General features: G+C 42.4%; 1 protein-coding gene across 1 annotated transcript in view; it reads left to right on the forward strand.

Annotated features, from left to right (window-relative positions):
• Positions 1 to 3,677: 3,677 nt before the first annotated feature.
• The window catches only part of WDR48 (WD repeat domain 48), a 43,657-nt gene continuing 24,343 nt past the window's right edge, over positions 3,678 to 22,991 (forward strand). Inside the window, exons 1-7 of the mRNA XM_047873917.1 lie at positions 3,678 to 3,759; positions 15,017 to 15,157; positions 18,781 to 18,859; positions 19,543 to 19,625; positions 19,741 to 19,870; positions 21,823 to 21,911; positions 22,291 to 22,392. Of these exons, the coding sequence (XP_047729873.1) occupies positions 3,712 to 3,759; positions 15,017 to 15,157; positions 18,781 to 18,859; positions 19,543 to 19,625; positions 19,741 to 19,870; positions 21,823 to 21,911; positions 22,291 to 22,392 (672 nt within the window). The 5' untranslated portion in view covers positions 3,678 to 3,711. The remainder of the gene's footprint in view (positions 3,760 to 15,016; positions 15,158 to 18,780; positions 18,860 to 19,542; positions 19,626 to 19,740; positions 19,871 to 21,822; positions 21,912 to 22,290; positions 22,393 to 22,991) is intronic.

Here is a 22,991-nt window from a genome sequence, read left to right on the forward strand (position 1 = left end):
ACACAAGGCACGCAACATGGTTAGATGGCAGTCTTACCCCCAAATCAGTGGCACCATTGCTCAGCCTTTGTCGGAAGAATTCCTTTCTTTGGTAACAAACCCTTCAAACCAGCAAAACCTCCAAACCAGAATCTCAGAGAATGGAAGTTCAAAAAAATTGAAGTTCCATAACATCCCTTTGTTCCTAAATCCATTAATGTGGCCTATGGAAGCCTGATAGTTTTAAAACATATCCACAGGGCGCCTGGGTGGCTCCGAGGGTTAAGCGTCCGACTCTTGGTTTCAGCTCAGGTCACGGTCCCACAGTTCATGAGACGGAGCCCCATATGGGGCTCTGTGCTAGCAGTGCAGAGCCTGCTTGGGATTCTCTCTCTCTCTCCCTCTCTCTCTGCCCTTCCCTCATTCTTGCTGTTTCAAAATAAACTTTAAAAAAGTTATTGGACTTCCACTGTTAGTTTAGAAAAGACATTACAGTTTCCACCCATATTTCTCTCTCTGGGGATGCTTGCCCTTGGAACCCAGATACTATGTTGTGAGGAACCAAACAGCACTGTGGAAAGGCCATGAGTAGATGTTCTGGCCACAGATTCAGCATCAGTCGCCAGACATGTGAAAGGGGGAGGCTTTAGATGATTTCAGCCCCCAACTTTTTGGCTGCCCCAGCTGGCATTAAGTGGAAAGTGAAACAGAGATAAGCTGTCCTCACGAGCCCTGCATAAATTATGGATTTGTAAGCAAAGTAAATGTTGTAGTTGTTTTAAACCACTACGTTTTGGGACAGTTATACAGCAATAGACAGCAAGAACATGAAGGAAAAGTACCAAATGTTGGACACTAAGTTCAAAGCATATGCTGCAAAAAGGGCTATCTCCAAGAAAGCACCATAACTAACATCTTCAGTAAGACATGTGCTTCCTGGGGACAGACAGTGCAATTAGACCAGAGAATTCTATGGGCAATAGCCCAGTGTGCTATTTCTTTCATTACAGAGTGAGTTTCCTGGCCAGAAGCTATATGGCATCAGACACAATGATTGTATGTAAAGCATTCATTCAATCCCCAGATGGTGGTGTTTACACCAGCACAGCAAGCAGGGAAACAAATGGAAATGTAGGGTAAGTATATTGCAGAGAGGACATAACTCCTCTCTTTCTCAATGACTAGGTAGGGCCAAAGGAAATGACTTGCCTCCAAGTGGTTGGTTGATCCTCCCGGAGCAGGGGCTATCTCACCAACTCAGAACTGGTCATTGTTGCTGGCAACCTGAACGCCCGACAGTGCTTGGTGGTCCTAGGCAGAGCTCCAGTCCTGTTATCCTTTCTGTTTCATTCATGCTTCCACTGAGCCAGTGCTGAGCCTGGAAAAGGAGGCTGAGCTTCCTCCACAGAGCAGAAGTTTCATTTTGCTAGGTCCATCGGCATATCCCATCCCAAATCTTCCTTGTCACCAGTTCTCCAGTCTTGCTCTTTCCAATGTCCTTGACCAACTGGCCAAATAATTAGCCTTGCACCATCAATTATTATTACCCAAGGCCATCTCTCCTTTTAGGCAAAGTGAACTTCAAGACATATTGCTGGATATTCTTTTCTTCTTCTTCTTCTTCTTCTTCTTTTTTTTTTTTTTTTAACTTTTCTTCCTGTTTGTTCTATTTATTTTTGAGGGAGAGAAACAGTGCACGCAGGGAGGGACAGAGAGGGAGACAGACAGACAGAATCCAAGGCAGACTCCATCCACTGTATCAGCACAGAGCCCAATGCAGGGCTTGAATCTACAAACTGTGAGATCACGACCTGAGCTGGAATCAAGAGTCGGCTGCCTATCCAACTGAGCCACCCAGGTGCCCCAATACTGTTGGATATTCCGCACACTAAAAGGACATCATGACTTCACTGTCTTTCAAAGTAGGACCGCTGCAATCTAACAAACCGTTTCTGGCAGCTACCACCATATTGTGCAGAGCAACAAGCCTGCACAATGCCTGGCACTTCATGGGTACACAACTGGCATTTTCTGGGTATGGCCTCTGCCTGTCTTTCTCTGCACGCTGAGCACTGGTCACTTATCTACAAGTTATCACTGCTAGGGGTGCCTGGGTGGTTCAGTTCGTTGAGGGTCTGACTCTTGGTTTTGGCTAAGGTCATGATCTCGTGGTTCATGAGTTGGAGCCTCGTGCCAGGCTCTGCACTGAAAGTGTGGAGCCTGCCTGGGATTCTCTCTCTCCCTTTATCTACTCCTCCCCTGTTCATGCTCTCTCTCTCAAAATAAATAAACTTAAAAAAACCACACGTTACCACTGCAAATTTTAAGAAGCTTTCTGATATCAGTTTCTACTCTTCTAATACACATTTATTAACTTAAAAAGGCATTTGTCTAGACAAGAGCTTTCTAAAGCATCATTCTATACTGGCACTATGCAATAGAAATAGGTGAGATATGTATGTAACTTCAAATATACTAATAGCCACATTACAAAAAGTAAAAAGAAATAACCTATGGGCGTCTGGGTGGCTCAGTTGGTTAAGCATCTGACTTCGGCTCAGGTTATGATCTAGTGGTTCATGATCTCGCGGTTCGCAGGTTTGAGCCCTGCATAGGGCTCTGTGCTGACAACTCAGAGCCTGGAGCCTGCTTTGTGTTCTGTCTCTCCCTCTCTCTGCCCCTCCCCTGCTTGCGCTTTCTCTCTCTCTCTCTCTCTCTCTCTCTCTCAAAAATAAACAAACATTAAAAAATTTAAAAAAAAGAAATAATCTATTTTATTTTACCAGTATTTCCAAGACATCATTTCAACGTGAGATCTATATTAAAATTATTAATGAAATATTTTATTCCTTTCTTTGAAATCTGGCAGGTAGTTTAGTTTCAGCCTACCTGTTTGAAGTTGCTAATTTCAAGTACTCAGTAGCCACATGTGGCTAGCGGATGCTGTATGGGACAGTGACGTTCTAAAGAATTCACTTTCACAAGGAAGAGCCTGGCGCTCTTCAACACCTATAATTAGTGTCAGGAAAGCGTCCTCAAGGCAAACTTTCATCCAGATCTAACCGTCCCAGTGTAAGATGCCTTGAAGCAGATACAAGAGTGAGCCTCAACTCCTTCAGGATTTGTTAACTTAGAAAAGTTATCTCCAGGACCAATTTTAATGTTCGCCTTCTTATAACACCCTTTTATCTCTTATTTAAATAGAAATTTTGCTCCTCCTGAAGATACGGGCCACTTCTTTCCGAACCTTCTATTTCTCCCCTCCCTCGAAACCAATTTAATAATTCTACAATTTCAGGTACTTCGTGGCAAATCGGTAGGTTCCTTTGGCGGCCTAGGAAAGCTGGGGCAGAGAGGGGAGAGGTCTGTCCAAGCCTCCCATGTCCAGCATTAATTCTTTCAGCGTTTTCGTTTTGCCTGCTTGGACCACTGGAGGAGGCATCCCGAACGGAGGGCAGCGCAAGCCATGGTTTAAGGCCACGGAGCTGGAGTCGGACTGCTCCTTCGGCTCAGAAAGCGGCGCTCTTTCCGCCACCACGACACCACACAACGGTTTTTAGGTGCTTCTACCTCACCAGAGAGCCGCCGGCCACACGGACAAACAGCATCAGGTGAGCACAAGGCCAGGCCAACTTTGGCTCCACCACCTGCCCTTGGCTAAAGGGGAAGAGGCGGGACATCCGCCCGGTCCCAGACACTTCCGGAAGTGACGTAGGAGTGTCAACATGCAAGATGGCGGCCCATCACCGGCAGAACACGGCAGGGCGGAGGAAAGTGCAGGTATGGGAGCCCCGCTCCTCGACCTCCCGGACGCGGCCTGCGGCCCCGGGCCCACCTCCAACGAGCAGCTGCCTCGGGCCGCGGTCGGCCAGGGTAGCGTCTTGGGGCGAGCGGGACGGGGCGCAGCCAGCGGCGAGGGGTGGGGCCGCGGCGTTAACGGCTTGAGGAAGGGGCGGGGGGCGGCTGGCTGGGCCCGCCTGGCCCGGTCCCAGGACCCTCGGGTGCGCGGTTCGGAGCCCAGGGTTGCGGGTCTGCAGCTCTCTTGTGGGCTTGCGGGATCTGGATGGGCTCGATCCCCGCCCACCTGCCTCCCCCTTCCCTTGCTTTTCTTCAAAGCGCTCTGCCCTAGCCGCGCCTGAGCAGAGGCCTCCAGGCCACGGAGTGGGCTTGTGCGGGGGCGTGGCGGGGCAGCGGGGCGCCCACGGTCCTGCGGGGTTTCTGCGGAGGATTCTGCTCGGAAGCCCCCTGCCTTCCCGACCGTCCCCCCCCCCCCCCCCCGGAAGCTTTGTCCCTTGTGAGGTGGAAACGACGTGGGAGTGTGCCAGTGTTAGTGGGGAAACGATCATTTTTATTAATTTTTTTCATCTTGTGCATCCTCGAGTCTTTCTTTCCTGTTTCTGTAATTTATTCTCCAAGCGTAGAGTTATCCAACCCTTCGGTGTGTGCTTTATGCCTTCGTGAATCCACTTTTATTTTGGGTACGTTTAAGAGTTATTGCTACCTATTATTTTAAACGGTGCGAGGAGTAAAAGCCCTATTACAGGTGTTTGCCTGCAGGTGGATTGTATGTAGGAGTGAAGGTTTGTATACTTACGCATTAAACATTTCCTGAGCACTTAGTTTAGTCCCAAAGATGTGCAAAGAATTGAGACTGTATAGGAATAAGTAATATGGAACACTGCGTATGTAGATCTACAGGTTGAAATCGAGTATGTAATAGGTAAAAACAAACAAACAAACAAACAAACAAACAAAAACCCTTATCTTCAGTAAGGTAACCCTTACTGGCTGTAGGCCATAGTCTTCTGGGCAGTTTACTTGTTTTATTGATCTCATTGATCAATGCAGTGTCCTGAGTTAGAATCTACAATTGCTTACCCTGTTAGGTGATTTTTAAGTGCACCAGTAATGGGATTATATAACCCCAGCATCCAAGCCAGGTGGGTGAGAATGACTGCTCCTGACTAAAATGCAACTCAAACTTGTCTTAATTGTATTCTAGACACTGGAGTGGTACACCGTAAGGTAGTAAATAAAGGAGAGTTAATCAGCCACCTCAGTTTCTTGTATGTAAATTTAAAAAGCAATATAAGGGTGCCTGGGTGGCTCAGTCAGTTAAGTGTCTGACTTCAGCTCAGGCCATAATCTCACAGTTCATGGATTTGAGCCCTCCATCAGGCTCTCTGCTGTTAGCACAGAGCCTGTTTTGGATTCCCCACCCCCCCCCGCCCCCGCTTGCTCACTCACTCTCTCTCTCTCTGTCTTTCTCTCAAAAATAAGCATTAAAAAAATTAAAAAGTAATATAAAAGTGCAAGATGAGGAAATGTAAATTCACCACAGTATGTATGGAAAAATTGAATGTTTTAATAAGCTGAATGTGAGCCATCACATGTTTAACGAGGGAGATAATTCCATTCTTTGCTGATCAGAGTACAAAACTACAATTTGGGGGCCAGCACTTAGTACCTTGTTCTTGATAGGTCTAGCCATCAGATTGGTGAAGTAACCTAAAACTATGTCCTATGAAAAGCATTCAGCAGAGCTAAGATTAGTCTGATGAAGAAATCTTCCGTGAATCTTATTAGCTGCTTTCAGAATTTGTCCCCAAGAGACAGAACCAATGTGAGAAGCTACAGAGATTGATTTTATCTCAACGTGAGAGAGAACTTTTATTTATGGAAGTGTTTTTTTTTTTTTTAACTAGTGCATGTTTGTTGCCAAAGAACCCCACAAAACAATATAAAGGTAAAGATGATAATTGTCCTCTACTCTTCAAAGAATGCTACTTTGGACCATTTGATATATAATCCTAGACCAGTTTTTTTTTTTTTTTTTTTTTTTTTTTACTCTGTGTGCTGTTGGCACGTTGGGCTGCATGATTCTTTATTAGAGGGGGTGGGTTTATCCTATGCATTGTAAGTTGTTTTGCATTATCCTGGCTTCTGTCTACTAGATGTTACCATCTTCCCGGTTTCAACAACCAAAAATGACTAGATCCTTTCAAATGTTCCCTGGAGGGCAAAATTGCCCCTGGTTGAAGACCAATGTTCTGGGGCCCCTGGGTGGCTCAGTCGGTTGAGCGTCCGACTTCGGCTCAGGTCATGATCTCACAGTCCGTGAGTTCGAGCCCCGCATCGGGCTCTGTGCTGATGGCTCAGAGCCTGAAGCCTGCTTCGGATTCTGTGTCTCCCTCTCTCTCTGACCCTCCCCTGCTCATGCTCTGTCTCTCTCTGTCTCAAAAATAAATAAACATTAAAAAAATTAAAAAAAGAAAGAAAACCAATGTTCTATACCTCCTTGTGCGTGTGTACCCAACTTATGTGATTTTTTTTTAATTCTAAATGTCATAATATTTGTTTAGTATCTTGCTGTTTGTCAAAATTTTAAATACACATTCCCATTGACCCAGCAATTCCTCGTCTGTTTTACAAAAGTACAGGAGTGCCTGGGTGGTTCAGTCAGTTAAGTGTCTGACTTCAGCTCAGGTCATGATCTCGTGGTTTGTGAGTTTGAGCACTACATCGGGCTCTGTGCTGACAACTGTGAGCCTGGAGCCTGCTTTGGATTCTGTGTCTCCCTCTTTCTGTGCCCCTCCCTTGCTCACATTGTCTGTCTGTCTCTCTCTCTCAAAAATAAACATTAAAAATATTTTTAAAAAACAGAAGCACATATGCATATATCTTTCTCTGGCTGTGCTAGCGGGTTTATTTTTGGAATGCTGTCATTGTGAAAAAAATCTAAATGTCTATCGGTAGTCACTTGGCAGGTAACTTAGGTACAGTATGTAGTGGATTAATCTATAGTTGTTAAAAAGATAAGTTCAGTCTGTATTACTAAAAAGGAAAAGTGTCCAGAAGTAAAAAAAATGTCAACATTACATAGTCCCATTTCCACAAGGAAATAATGTATTTCAAAAGTCTGAAAAGCTATTAACAGTGATTATCTCTGTTTTAGATTATGTGATTATGGGTAAGGCAGGAAATGGGATATCTTTTATTTTAAAATATGCATTAACTTTTATATTTTTGAGCTTTTTAAAACATTCTTTGTTCTCATAAAATCTTTCCATTTTGGAAAACATATACATGGCTACATAAATATGTTGTGCCTCTTGGCTGTCTGTGTCTTGTACCAAGAGGCAGTAGCCCTGAGCTTCGTGATTAAATTGTAGGCCAAAAAGAACCTTGAGACTTATAATATTGATAAATAGACAGTGGAGAGGGGTCCAAGCATACTGCTTATTAATTATATACATAATGAAGAATGAACACATGTCTTACCATTTTCAACTTCTAAAAAGCCTGAAAGTGAGTATGAGGGGTAGGGGTGGATTTGTGATTGGCAAAAACATCATCAGACTATCAAATTGGTGAATTCAGATATATGATGCAGATTTTTTTCCTGGTAAAGTATCAAAGCAAGTCATTTCACTCCCTGGTGGTCCCTTGGTGTTACGATTTTCCAAAACCTGAGTCTTTTGGTTGTCACGCATATGCGTGCACGCTCTCTCTCTCTACCCCCCCCCCCCCTTTTCTCCATCTTCCCTTCAACAATGACCTTTTTCCTCACCTGCTTCAGAATTCTTGGGGTGAGGTTGTCACTACTATTACTGGTGTAGGAGAAACAACTATGCTGACTATGCCATAGTACTCAGTGATGGTTCAAACATATAAATACTTGGCCTTCCATTAACAGGAGGACTCTTTTCCTTGGAAATGACCCCAAATCCAAGTTAATCCGGCTCCCATAATAAAAGATATGTATTGGCTCATGTAAATGAAAACTCAAGAGGTAGTTCTAGTTTCATGCAAATCTTGAACCAGCAGGCTCACTGTGACTCTCTAACCTAAGAAACTACCATCGGGCTGCTTAGGAGTTCTCTTCGATTCCCAAACTCCCAGCTTTGGCCTTTCCACTTGGCCGTCCCATCCCAAGCCTCATGTCCTTTCACACGGTATCCAAGATTACAGAGTCTTAAGTAGCTCCTGTACATTTTCTTCTAGGATTTGCTTGCCTGAAGGAAAATATTAGGAGCAGAAATGGGGAATGGAGAGGCAACCAACCAAGTTCTCTTCTGTCAGTAGTTACCTTCTTTCTCTGCTAAATATTTAGTTATTCCAGACCTATTCAAAGGTAGTGTGGGTCCTTACTTCTGAGTCTGAGTCCCAGTTTTGGGTTGGTTGTTTAATCTTTGAGACTTTTTAAAAGAAGTACAGTGAATCCAAATCCTGGCTTCTCAAGGAAAGACCCTTACAAATTAGCCAGATGTCCAAGATGAGTTACTTTTTATACAGGATGGATAGTAAAAAAAAAAAAAAAAAAATTGTACCACTGTGGCATCCATTGGAACAGAGGTCAATAAACTTTTTCTCTAAGGGATCAGATGGTAAGTATTTTAGGCTTTGCAGGCCACATTACTGTGTCATAGCCACTCAACTCAGCCATCGTATATGTGGCTGTGAAAGCAGCCACAGGATTGAACAGGGAAAACAGATGTGAGAATTACTGAAACTTGGCCAGTTTTTCTTGGCCAAATTTGACCTGATTTAACCTGGATAGCTGGAAGTATCCTTCCACAAAAGAGCTGTGTGATTCCACTTACGGATTGTTTTAGAACAGATAAAACTAATCTATGGTGAAAAAAGGTGAGCTCTAGATTGCCTAGAAATGGCATGTAGAGGTTGGGAAGCAGAGGAGGGAGCTTCCTAGGGTGGTAATGATGTTCTGTATGTCTTCGTAGGGGTTTGTATTATACAGATACATGCGTTTGTCAGAAGTATCTGTGTACCCTTAAGATTTCTACATTTCGTTGTATGTAAATTCTACCTTAAAAAAGGAACCACTAAAAAAAAGCCATAAATAAATAATGGAGTCTAGACAGTGATATACACGTTGAAGTACTCGGGGAAGTGATGTTGATGATGTGCAACTTATTTTGAAACGCATTGAAAATAGCAGATCATATGGTTGGATGGGTATGAGATAAAGCAAACATAAACAGTGTTCATTGTAGAACAGATGTGGGTATACAGACACTGGCTGTGTAATTCTTTCGATTTTTATATGTGTTTGAAATTTCCGTAAGATAATGTGGGGGAAAATAAGTTTCAGATGTAAAAAATGGTTAGTGGTGAGCAGCGGAGGGGGAAGTGAAATTTTAGTGGTGGTGGCCAGAGAAGGCCTTGCTGAGAGGCTGCCTTTTGAGTAAGGAGCTGAAGGAAATGAGATTGCCATCTGGGAGAGCATTCCAGTGAGAACATCAAATGCAGAAGTCCCGAGTGGGAATGTGCCTGGCCTGCTTGTGGAGTGCTCGAGATGCCTTTGTGGCTGGCATGGAATGAGTGAGGGAAGAGGAGCAGGCGATGAGATCAGAGAGGTCGTTGCAGGCCAGATCTTTTAGGAGCGCTGCGGGTCATAGGGAGGGCTTTGGCTTTTTACACTGAGCGAGCTGGGAAGCCCTGGCGAATTTGGAGTAGAGGAATATACATGATATATCTGTGTTTTAACAGGACCAGCCTGGCGGCTATACTTAGAGCAGGGGCAGAGCAGGGGGACCAAGAGCTGTTCAAGAAACCTGGGTGGGGGTGGGTAGGGACTGGGTGGCTCAGTCGGTTAAACTTGAACGTCCAGCTCTTGATTTGGGCTCCAGTTGTGGTCTCACGGGTTCGCTGGGTCGAGCCCCGCATCGGGAAGGGGGGAGCACTGGCAGGCACACAGCGCAGAGCCTGCTTGGGATTCTCTCTCCCTCAGAATGAATAAATGAACAGGAAAACAAAAAGAAATCCAGATGCTATGTGATAGTGGCTCCACACGGGGTGGTGAGAAGTAGTTAAATTTTGCAAGACTAGACTTGCTGACAGGATGTGAGATGAGACAAATTGAATTAACCATGGCACCAAGGTTTTTGGCCCGAGCGACTGGAAGAATGGAGTTGCCGTTAACGCCTCTCAGTGAGGAAGACTGGGAAAAACTAGTTTGGAGAGGACTGTTAGGAGCGTGGTTTGGGCAATGGCACGATTAAGATGCCTGTTAGACATCCAGCTGGAGGTGAGTCAATGCACACTGGGGGGGGGGGGGGGGGCGGGGTGCAGGGTAATAGCTCAGAGTGCCTCCATTGTGAGCCTGAAATGCCGGCAAGTACCCCTTCTTTTCTTAAAAATATTGTGAATTTTGTACTTATTACATGATACATCTATATTTGTTTTCATATAAAAAATTGTTACTGTGATAGGCAGAATCCCCCCTCCCCCAGCAAATGCCCATGCCCTAATCCCTGGAATTTGTGAATATGTTATGTTGCATGATAAAAAGGACTTTGCAGATGTAATTAAGGTTACAGACCTTAAAGGGGGGATTATCCTGGATTATCCCAGCAGGCCCAATTTAATTATATGATCCCTTAAAAACAGAATGTTCTCCCACTGGACGCAGAAGTCAGATTTGAGGCACGAGAGAGTCCCTCTTTTGCAGGAGAGGGCACGTAGAAAGTTTGAGAAGGATTGCAGGCAGCCTCTAGGAGCAAGGATGGACCCCTGGCTGACCGCCAGCAAGGAAACGGCCTGCAGGCCTGCAACTTGAATTAGCTTAGAAGCCAACTGTCCTAGAGCCTCGGAGAAGGAACGGACCAATCAAATTTTGACCAATCAGTTTAGACCTTGTGAGAGACCCTAAGCGGAGGACCTACCCAAGCTCATCCTGGACTTCTGACCTTCAGAACTGTGAAATAATAAATGGGAATTGTTTGAAACCACTAAATGTGTAGTAATGTATATCTCAGCGATAGAAAACTAATCTGATTATCTTGAAATAAAATAATGAAGGATAGTGTTTCCTCTGCCCTCTGACACATTACCAAATACTCTAGGGGTATTACCACATGAACTTTAGTGGATCGTCCTCACTCTGATTTCTTTGTTTTGGGGTCCCACATAATTGCTAGACAAGTTAATCAAACAGTGCTTACTTATTGAGCCAGCTACAAATACTTACAGGGTAGTCTGGCTGGGTACTTCCTGCTAGGGCACTGCCCTAGTCTTCTTCCTGTCAGTCCCTTTACATGTCTCTTCCAAAATGCGTAGTTCCTACCGAAGGTCTATCTTCCCATTCCTTGCAGAATTCTTACAGTGCCCTCTGCTCCTTGCCTTGCCCCCTTTTTTTTTTTTTTTTTAAGATAAGAGTCTTCCTCTTCTCTGCCTTTGCGTGTACTCTTGACTCTGTCTAAATGAGTTTTTCCAGGACGTTGTTCACTCATTCATTGCTTCTGTCTCCAGTACCTTCTGCTTTTCTCTTTCTTTTACTTCCATCTCATCTGCCTACACAGCTTGCCTGTATCCTGCAGGGGGAAGGCAGCCAATGTCACTTAACTTGCTGTGACTTATATTCTCTAGCCTCAGCCCCCACTAGAACGAAAGCTCCAAGCGGACTTCTGTGCTTGCTCACAAGATCCTCAGCATTTAGAATCGAGCCTGGCCACCGGTGGATGCTTCATCCGTGTTTGTTAAAAGACCTGAATCCTGTTTTCCTGATCTCTACAGCCAATATTTTTTTTTCTTTAACAACAAGGTTTTACTGTAATAGGTCTTGGAGCATTTCAGTGTGTATAGTTCATGTTGATTCTTTAATGACCACCTAGGACGGATGTGCCATAATTTACCAAGTCATTTCCTTTTCGAAGATACCACCTCTGTTTTGTCCATCATACTGAAATTTACTAAAAAAAAATAATAGTTAAAAACTAGTAAAGGAGGTACTACAAAAGGAAACAAAAGGGCAAAGATCGATGATATAGAATAAAAGATGAAGGATCAGTTTGAAAGTTCCAACATCTGCGGAGCCTGGGTGGCTCGGTAGGTTAAGCGTCCAACTTCAGTTCAGGGCATGATCTCGCAGTTTGTGGGTTCGAGCCCCGCGTCGGGCTCTGTGCCGACAGCTCAGAGCCTGGAGCCTGCTTCGGATTCTGTGTCTCTGTCTCTTCCCCTCCTCCACTCCTGTGCTTGCTCTCTCTCTCTCTCTCTCTCTCTCTCTCTCTGTCAAAAACAGACATTGTTTAAAAATTAAAAAAAAGAAAGTTCCAACATCTGATTGATGGGAATTTAAGAAGGAGCAAAGGAAGCAAAGATCATTATTAATGATTTGATACAAGAAAGTTTCTCAGAGCTGAAGTGCCACAAGTTTCTAGATTGAAAGGGCTTTCTCAAAGCATAGGAAACTTAATGATAAAAGGAAAAAAAAGGGAAATATAGAGTGTGGTAAGAACCACGGGAGAAATAAGTAGGGTAAGTGACGAAGGAGATCAGGGGATGCCTTTCGGAAGAGGTGACCTTTCTGCTAAGACACGAAGGGCCAGGGTGAGCCAGACAAGATAAAAGCAGATAAAAGCCAGGGGGAGGGTATTCCTGTGGGTGTTGTAGACTCAGGGGATCTTCTTGGCACAGTCAACAGTAAAAGAGTTTGTTGTATCGGAGGAACAGAAAGGAGTTTGGGGTGACTCTCATGAAACACGCTGGGGGGAGTTAGTTAGAGGTGAGTGTGAAGGCACAGGATAGATCCGAAGCACGTGAGGAATTTGGACTTTCAGTGCAGTGAAAAATCTTCGGAAGGCTTCAACAGAGAAGTGCCATGATTTTATTTTAAAATGTCTCTTATGAGTCACGACTATATATATTTCTTGCCCTTGGGCTCTGATAGATATCCTTGTATCTCTATGTTAAATTGTCTCTCTCTCTCTCTCTTTCTTTTTTTTTCAATTTAAGCTCATTTGCAAATTTCTATTACAATTACTTGTACCCAAAAGACTAGGCCAAAAACAACAGTCTTGTTGTCTTTGTGCATACAACCCTGGCCTGTTTTGTGACTTTATTTATGCGTTTGCTGGCCATTTTCTTTTCTTTTTTAAAAATTTCCCCTTTGTGATCTTTGTTCCTCTTTCTGTTAAGGAGTTTGACTTTTTCTTACTGTTTTGTAAGGATGCTTAGTATGTTCTCAAGAGTGAACTTTTTGTCTTTCATATCTGTTTCATTATTCTCTCAGTTAGATGTTTGCCTTTTAACCTTACTCATATTATTTTTTGACATTCAGGTTTTTTTTTCCTAAATAACAGCTGTATTGAGATAAAATTTACAAGTTCACCCTGCTAAAGTATACAATTTAGTGCTTTTTAGTAAACTCCCAACATTGTGCATTGATCACCTAGTTCAGAACATTTTATCACCCCGGAAAGAAACATCATACCTGTTAGTAGTCACCCCCATTTTCCTCTCCTCTAAGCCCCTGGCAACCCTCATCTGCTTTCTTTCTCTGTAGATTGATTTACCTGTCTGGATGTTTCATATAAATAGAATAAAATAGGTGGCCTTTTGTAACTGGTCTCTTTAACTTAGCCTAATAATGTTTTTAAGATTCTGGCTGTGTCATAAGCTATGTCAATACTTCCCTGCTTTTTATGGCTGAATAATATTCCGTTGCACAGATATACCACATTTTGTCTATCCATCCGTCAGTTGGTGGACATTTGAGTTGTTTCCACTTTTTGGCTGTTGTGAATAATGCTGTTGCGAACAGTTGTGTACATGCGCAAGGTATAGACTCGTGTTTGGTCATAGCCGCGTTGGCCTTTTTCTTTGAAAAGATTACCCTGTTGCTTTTTATGTTAGCAGAACCTTCTCTGTCTAGAGATTATAAATATTTGCCTGTCTTTTTAAAAAGTATTTTTATGATTAAATTGTTAAATTTCAATCTTTAGTTCATATAAAAATTCATTTTGGTTTCAGATTTGGAGAAAGGATATAATTATTCCCGGTGGAATCATTAGATGCTCCTAGATAATTTATGAAATGACTTATCATGCCCTCATTCATTTGACATACTATGTTTATATCAAAAATTAAAAATTTGTAACAGGAAAATATGTTTCCAAATGTTGTTTCATTCTAGTGATCCTTTTTTCTATATTCCTGTGGTGGTACTCCATTGTAATTCTAGTAGCTTTACAATAATACCTCTTAAGATCTCTAAAGAATATCTTTTCATTCTTAAAAATGACTGGGTATTCCCTCAGAGACAGTATACTATATGTACTTTGTCTTCTAGGAAGAAATCTGGCAGGATTCTGACCAAAGTTGGGCCAAATTCACAAATTTAGGCAAGAATTATTAATCTTGAATCTTCCCGTACGGCATGTCTCCTTTATTCAAGTCGTTCTTTTACATACCTTGTCCTGCCGCTTATGTGTCTCCCTTGCAAAATATATTTCTGGGTATTCGTTCTTGTTCCTATTGTAAGTACCTCCCCCCCAATTTTGTCTTCACTGGTTATTTCATTAGATTAGAAACAGTTCGCTTTTGGCTGCCTTTTTCTTAGTTGTAATTGCTTTTGGTTGATTCTCCTGGGTTTTCACAGTGATCAGACAGGTTACCGACGGCGGCGAAGTAAGGCCAGGTACTCTGAAGGGAGGGGTTAGTGTATTACAGGAACACAAAACCTCACTTTGTTTGGCAGGTCAGACGAGGCCTTTTGAGGAAGCGTCATCTAAACACGTGTAAAGACTGCGGCAGAGTAGGAAGGAGAGCTTCCACACAGAGGGGCCGGGGCACCGATGGTCTGGAGGCACGGTGTGTAAGAACCGCGAGCAGAGTGTGCAAAGATGGGTGGCAGGAGAGATGAACAAGGCACTGGAGACCAGTAGAGGAGTTCGGGTCAAATGACGGGTCTAGGAGGGTGAGCAACTGAAGAGGTTTTTGAGCAGCGGTGAGACACGTTCCAGTTTACAACTGCTTTGTAGAAAGTGGATTCGAGAGACAACACTGGGGAAGAGTCTGGTTAGGAAGTTGCGGGAAGTTAGCTTCATTCGTGCTCATCCTGGACTCGGCTGTTATTGGTGTCATTCTTCTCCACTCCTCAGCATCTCAGCGGGTTGAAAAATAAGTTTTATATTGGGAAACAAGGGATTTTGAATTTCAGATTGGCCACTAGTAGGCTACATATTGTTATCGCATGTCTTACAACTTTATAAAAAGCAAATTTGGACGTATTTCTCAGGTTTCCTATGTTATTCGAGATGAAGTAGAGAAGTACAATCGAAATGGAGTCAACGCCCTGCAGCTGGATCCCGCACTGAACAGACTTTTCACGGCCGGTCGAGACTCCATCATAAGAATATGGAGTGTCAATCAGCACAAGGTAAGGCAGGGATTGAGTTTCACATTTCACATTTACTCAGTAAATTGTAGTCTGTCCAAGTGGCACCTTCCACAGTTTCAGACTTAATCTCTGAGCAGTGAGGTATTTGGTACACCGCAACCAGAATTCTGTAAGCCTCTGAGAAAACACCCGTAGGAGAGTATTCAAAAGTGTTTTAGCTAAGGTAGGGACTCCATAAACTAGGTGTGTGAGAAGAGCTCTCTCCTACAAAAGAACAGAGAGATTTGTCTGGTAGGAGGATTACTCTCAACAATTTATTTTTCTGTTTTAAGTATGTTTCCCAAAAGCGTCTTGGCAACCCTTGTCAGTGCTTTAAAAGAAAAAAAAAAAAAAAGGTCGAATATGCTTTTACATTTATAATTAATCTTGAACAAACATTTGGTTTCTTTATTTAAAAGTGAGTAGGGTACCCCCCAAAAAAATCAATAGGCCTCATTCGTTAATAGAAAGTTGATATAAAAGTATAAAGACAACATGTTCCACTTCTTCGGGAGATTGAAGGTCTGTTTTCTTAAACAGGGAACAGGACTTAAATCTATGTAAAGACAAATCCCCAGTCAGATGGAAAGGAACTGTTCCTGTATTTTGTTTGAATGCGTGTATTGTCAATGACATAGAAAGGAAGATTCAGGAAAGGAGAAGGAGCATTTAGAGCCCCTAGCCATGTACCAGACAGTCTTAGCACTTTCCTATCCAGTGTGGTTTTAACTCTCACATCAACCTTCAGGGCAGCTGTTATGATTCATTTTCATCGCTGGGAAGATAGGCTCAGAGAAGCCCATGCTTAAATAGCTAGTAGGTGACAGAGAATTAGAGCACAGTTTAACTTCAGAACCCTGGTGCTTGACCTTGTGGTTTTAAAAGTCCGTGTCTCTCTAGCAAGCTTTGCAAGTCTGATGTGCAGTCTGAAAAAGAGCCACTGCTTTGCACGGTTGCTGGATAATGTTTCTTTAAGTGGACTTTGGTCCTGTGGGTTTTGAATTTTGTGACCAACGGAAACAGTGGTGGCCCGGTGTCAGAAACATAGAAACTAAGAAAATAGGACTTTGAAATGCTTTTTGGAGCTCACATTTGAATTGGAATGTCACCATTCTGGGAACTTACAGTATTTCAGGCAAATTACGGAAAACACTCACAAGAGTTTAAGCCTGGAAGAATAAATATTGTCAAAATGTCAATACTACCCAAAGCTATCTACACATTCAATGCAATCCCAATCAAAATTGCACCAGCATTCTTCTCGAAGCTAGAACAAGCAATCCTAAAATTTGTATGGAACCACAAAAGACCCCGAATAGCCAAAGGAATTTTGAAGAAGAAGACCAAAGCAGGAGGCATCACAATCCCAGACTTTAGCCTCTACTACAAAGCTGTCATCATCAAGACAGCATGGTATTGGCACAAAAACAGACACATAGACCAATGGAATAGAATAGAAACCCCAGAACTAGACCCACAAACGTATGGCCAACTAATCTTTGACAAAGCAAGAAAGAATATCCAGTGGAAAAAAGACAGTCTCTTTAACAAATGGTGCTGGGAGAACTGGACAGCAACATGCGGAAGGATGAAACTAGACCACTTTCTTACATCACAAAATAAACTCAAAATGGATAAAGGACCACTTTCTTACATCACAAAAATAAACTCAAAATGGATAAAGGACCTGAATGTGAGACAGGAAACCATCAAAATCCTAGAGGAGAAAGCAGGAAAAAACCTCTCTGACCTCAGCCGCAGCAATTTCTTACTTGACACATCCCCAAAGGCAAGGGAATTAAAAGCAAAAATGAACTATTGGGACCTCATGAAGATAAAAAGCTTCTGCACTGCCAAGGAAACAATCAACAAAACTAAAAGGCAACCGACGGATTGGGAAAAGATATTTGCAAATGACATATAGGACAAAGGGCTAGTATCCAAAAATCTATAAAGAGCTCACCAAACTCCACACCTGAAAAACAAATAATCCAGTGAAGAAATGGGCAGAAAACATGAATAGACACTTCTCTAAAGAAGACATCCAGATGGCCAACAGGCACATGAAAAGATGCTGAACGTCGCTCCTCATCAGGGAAATATAAATCAGAACCACACTCAGATACCGCCTCACGCCAGAGTGGCTAAAATGAACACATCAGGAGACTATAGATGCTGGCGAGGATGTGGAGAAACCAGAACCCTCTTGCATCATTAGTGGGAATGCAAACTGGTGCAGCTGCTCTGGAAAACAGTGTGGAGGTTCCTCAAAAAATTAAAAATACATCTACCCTATGACCCAGCAATAGCACTGCTAGGAATTTACACAAGAGATACAGGAGTGCTGAGGCATGGGGGCACTTGTACCCCAATGTTTATGGCAGCACTTTCAACAATAGCCAAATGATGGAAAGAGCCTAAATGTCCATCAACTGACGAATGGATAAAGAAGATGTGGTTTATATACACAATGGAATACTACTTGGCAATGAGAAAGAATGAAATATGGCCTTTTGTAGCAACGTGGATGGAACTGGAGAGTGTTAATGCTAAGCGAATTAAGTCAGAGAGAGAAAGACAGATACCATATCTTTTCACTCTTATGTGGATCCTGAGAAACTTAACAGAAGACCATGGGGGGAGGGGAAGGAAAAAAGAGAGGAGGGGAGCCAAAACATAAGAGACTCTTAAAAACTGAGAACTGAGGGTTGATGGGGGGTGGGAGGGAGGGGAGGGGAGGGTGGGTGATGGGTACTGAGGAGGGCACCTGTTGGGATGAGCCCTGGGTGTTGTATGGAAGCCAATTTGACAATAAATTTCATATTTAAAAAAAAAAAAAAAAGTTTAAGCCTGAAAGAATCTAGGAAACCTACCCATCCTGCCCTTAGACATCTTTTTTCCGGTCTTCATTTTACCACGAGACTGAGTAGCATCGCTTGTCAGATAGACTTGTAGAGAACTGTTCTCTTCCCCCTTGAAGTGTTGGGTGTAGCATGTAATGAAATACTGTTCTTTAACTCCCGGTAATTAAGCCAAGAGAGAGGAGTGGAAGAATCTCAAGTTACTGAATTGATACGGTAGCATGGGGAGTACTCTTATAGCCTTCTGAAGGACTGCAGATACCATGAGGAAGACATTAATCCAGAAAGTCAAAACAGCAGAAGGGGGTTAGGCTGGGCTCCTCTCCGCTTTCATCAGCCTCATTTTCATACCTGTGTCTGTGGTGAGCCTTCACCACCACTGATTCAGACGCCGCCAGCCTGCAGATCTGCTCACGTCCTGTCCTAGGAAACCCCTGCCTGCAGCGCTCTGTGTCACGTGCGGTGCCTAGCCCAGATCTTGTTGCCTTCACTCACTCGAGGCGTAAAAAGTAAGCATTTGCCCTAGGAACCCGGGCTTTCGTCAGTAATAAAACTCCTGAAACAAAACTTCTATTCACATCTGTAATACAGAAGCATCAACTGTTTGATAAAATTGTACTCTGAATTCAGTTGTCAATTTTACGACCCGAGAGTAACGGGTCACGTTAATTGAAGAATGCAAACATATCTATAATTTATAATATATATTTTGTCCTCTAATGTAAACTAGTGACATTCTCACAATTTTTCTTTTTATTTTAGCAAGATCCATATATAGCATCTATGGAACACCATACCGATTGGGTAAACGACATTGTGCTTTGTTGTAATGGGAAAACATGTAAGTACTTCTTTAGATTATTGGGTTTCTGGGAGTTTTTCACTCAACTTGGTATGTTTTTTTATTTTTCATGTGCCTTTTTAATTGAAGTCTGACATACATGCAGAAAAGCACACACCTTGAGAATACAGCTCAGTAAAATTTCCTAAGGTGAATACCCGTGTCTAGGTACAGATTCCCAAAATCCCCCTTGGACCACCCTTTCAGTCACTCCCTCATGCCCCAAGATAACTGCTCTCCTGTCTGCTAAACACTATAAATTAGTCTTGCCTACATTCAAGCTATATATATGTAAACAGATTCATACAATATGTAGTCTTCTGTTAGCCTTATTAATGTCTCCTTTTGTTCTTATTATGGTAAGATCCATTTCTTAGTTTTGCAGTCTGTGTTAGAAAAATTTTTTTCAATCAAATTAGTTGTGTCTTCAACTGGAACATTAAAAAGCTTTGCCCTGCATATTTAAAAACATGTTTCGAAAATAGGTTCTAGGAAGAGCTTTTAGATTGTGTGTGTGTGTGTGAACATTAACAGATACTGGAATTAATGTTACAAATACCGTAAATATTCAAGTATACGCGTGTGTCTATGAATGTCAGTTTGAAAGCATGTTACGTTGTTATGAGTCCTTAAAATGACGGAAAGTCTTACTAAGGGGTTCGTTTATTCTTTGCCTCTTCTAGTAATATCTGCGTCTTCTGACACAACAGTGAAAGTGTGGAATGCACATAAGGGATTTTGCATGTCAACACTAAGGACACATAAGGTAAAACGGCAAACATAATTTTCAGCGTCTTTAGTGTAACGTTGAGATCTCAGTACTTTCTGTGACTCCTGTTCTTACCGATCTAGTAGATCATCGTGTGTGTGTTCTGTTACAGGATTATGTAAAGGCCTTAGCCTATGCCAAGGATAAAGAACTGGTAGCTTCAGCTGGGTTGGACAGACAGATATTCCTTTGGGATGTGAATACCTTAACAGCATTGACTGCCTCAAACAACACTGTCACAAGTAAGGTGTTTGAAAAAAATTTCTTTGGAAGTGATTCAAGTTGACATACATAAAGAATGGTTGATGAAACATCTTGGATAGGTTTGCATCGAGACAGTGGTTCATATTTTGAGAGTGCTTCTTCCTACAGCGTTCTAGCCCCCAAGAGTATGATTGAACAACAAGGAGCTAGTTCCTCACTGCAGTCTAAAAATGGTAACTTCTCCAGGTGTAACCTGGCTATTTTTGTACATGTGCATGTCTTAGCTCCCTAGCTAAAGTGTAAGTTCCTGCAGGGCAAAAGAGTCTGTCTTATTACCACTTTGTACCTCCCGTAGCATTGCCTGGTCCAGGGTCACAATCTCAGCAGACACTGTTGATGGAGGTGGTGATTACTTGACAACGCAGGCAGTTTCTGACTCTTAAAAGTGTTACTATGAGCCCTTGAGTTAATGGCCAACATGGAAAATACACGAAGAAAGAAAAGGCTCCCTGCACTGATTTTGCAGGACCCTTTCAGAGCCACCCTAAAGAATCCAGCCAATTTCAGAAGAGATCAGGAGAGGCTAGGGTGCCTCCAGAGGCAACTCAGAAACATTCACAACACGTTAATTGCACAGATGCCTCATCAGCTAAGAGATCGGAGATTACCAGGTCAGACCCACAGGAGTCTAAATTTGACACTGAGCCTCACACTTGAGCCAGCCCACTAGTGTCCTCTAGGCCAGGTGTCAGAGGGCTTTTAGGAGCACATGTGTGGCTAAGGCTGGCCTGGCAGGTCTGTGTTCAGGACATAGGCCTGAACTGTCTAGATCTCTACATACAGGTCCAGCTTTTCATGACTGTGGAATACTCACATTGACATAGCTAAAACAGGCCTAATATGATCTAGGATGTGCCAGGAAGGGCAGGTTGGGAGACTGATGTTTATAATTTCTTGAATATTGTTCCCACCCTTTTCCCTAGGAAGTATGCAGAGCTCTAAACACTACTCGCCCCTTGATCTCCTTGATTTTTCACCAGGGCATTACTGTAGTGATCCAGCAGCTGATCTCTGCTGGGGGCTGTCATGACACATTATTTAGCTCTCTAGATGTAGGGCCTGCCCCAAAGAAACACTAACAAGAGGGAACAAAGCAGAAGAAGGCAGGATTGTCCCCAGGTCAGACACCGGGCTTAGGGTTACAGATTCTGCAACAGATACATCTTGCTTAGAATCGTTTAGCGAGGATATCACACAAGCTGATTTATGATTATAGAAGTACTAATAGCTAACAGTTTTTGAGCACTTACTACATAACCTGTTACTTTTCTAAATACGTATATTAACTCCTTTACTCGTAACTTCTCAGTATTTTTGCTTATATTTATTCTTTATTGAAAATTAGGTTGATACTGTATAGACAGTTTATATGTAGCTTCCTTCAATTCAGTGAAACCGAGTTCTGAATTGTAGAGCATGAACATGATTCTCACTAAACATTGCCTAATATCCTTCCAAGAGTTGTACCAAACAAGTTGTACTTATCCGACAAGTAATGTATGAGAGTACCATTGTACTGTTTTTTGAGAATTAATTATTGCCTCATTGAAAATCTGATTTGATAGGTGAAAATAATATTTTTTGTTTTGGTTTGTGTTTCCTTGAAAACGGTGAGTTTGGATATGTTGTTCGTATTTATTGGCACGAGTATATCTTTGAAAATACATTACTTATGTGGATAGTTTTTAAATGGCAGTGCAGTTCAGTTTAGCAAATATTTATTGAGCACTTTTGTGTCTCAAATCTAGACAAGATGTAAATTTTGAAAACAGTATTGTTGTTTAGAATGATCTCCCTCATAGCAAGATTTCTTTTCCTTAGAACACTCACAAAGATTTTCTAAGCCAAATAATTAAACTTAAATTTTTGCTGGCTAACTGCTGAACAGATGATGATTTTGTTAACATTTAGCTTTGTTTATCCTTAATAGCCTCTTCTTTAAGCGGGAACAAAGATTCCATTTATAGCCTGGCAATGAATCAACTGGGAACAATCATTGTATCAGGGTCCACTGAGAAGGTAAGGGGGAGCTAACGGGTATATTTTAACACCGGAAAACAGAGACACCAAAATAATTCGATCTGTATAATTACTAAATACACAGACAGAGATTTTGTTAAGGGAAAGGTTTTATTTGAACAAATAAGAATATAACTATATAATTACTGTCGTTTGTGGTGACGGGGGTGGGCTGAATGGGTGGGGGAGGCCTATTCACGTTTTGACATTAGAAGGGGTTCCTCCTGCTTGAAAAGATCGGGAGCCTCAGTCGGTGCCCATTGGCAAAACAGTATTTCCTTCACAGTGTAATGGTTGTCATTTGACCTCTCGGTCATTTATTATTGAAATTTGTTCAGGTGTGTGTTCAGTTGATGTAACATTTTGTTAAAATACGCAGGTTTTAAGGGTGTGGGATCCAAGAACATGTGCGAAACTAATGAAGCTGAAAGGGCACACAGACAATGTCAAAGCACTGCTGTTGAACAGGGATGGTACACAGGTACGTACTTGCACGTGGATGTTTACCTAGTGACCTTGTCTCAAATTTCATGCACCAGAAACTTCTGAAGAGTGGTCTACTTTCCAGTCCTTAAAATACCCCAGTTGCACCTAATAGTAATCCACATTTTGAAATTAATTCTGTTTGCCTCACTTAAATAGAGACCAAACAAGAGGTTCCCTCAGAATAACTCTAATGCCAATGGCTAGATGCAGTTACGATGGGTATAGGATAAAATAATTTATTTTTTATTTATTTTTTAATGTTTATTTTTTGAGAGAGAGACACAGAGTGTGAGCGGGCGAGGGGTAGAGAGAGAGGGAGACACAGAATCCGAAGCAGGCTCCAGGCTCCGAGCTGTCAGCACAGAGCCCAATGCGGGGCCCGAACCCACGAACCAGGAGATCATGACCCGAGCCCAAGTCGGACACTTAACCAACTGAGCCACCCAGGCGCCCTTAGGATAAGATAATTTAAAGTGTTACTTTGTGTAAAGCAGAAGGAAGTTTTGGTATTGAATGCTTTCTGCTAGTGAAAATTTCCTAACAGTGGGTCTGACTTTGGGCCAAATCCTGTCATTTGACTCTGTAGATACAGTC

The sequence above is a fragment of the Prionailurus viverrinus genome, chromosome C2 (genome assembly GCF_022837055.1).
Source record: "Prionailurus viverrinus isolate Anna chromosome C2, UM_Priviv_1.0, whole genome shotgun sequence".
NCBI classification, from domain to species: Eukaryota; Metazoa; Chordata; class Mammalia; order Carnivora; family Felidae; genus Prionailurus; species Prionailurus viverrinus.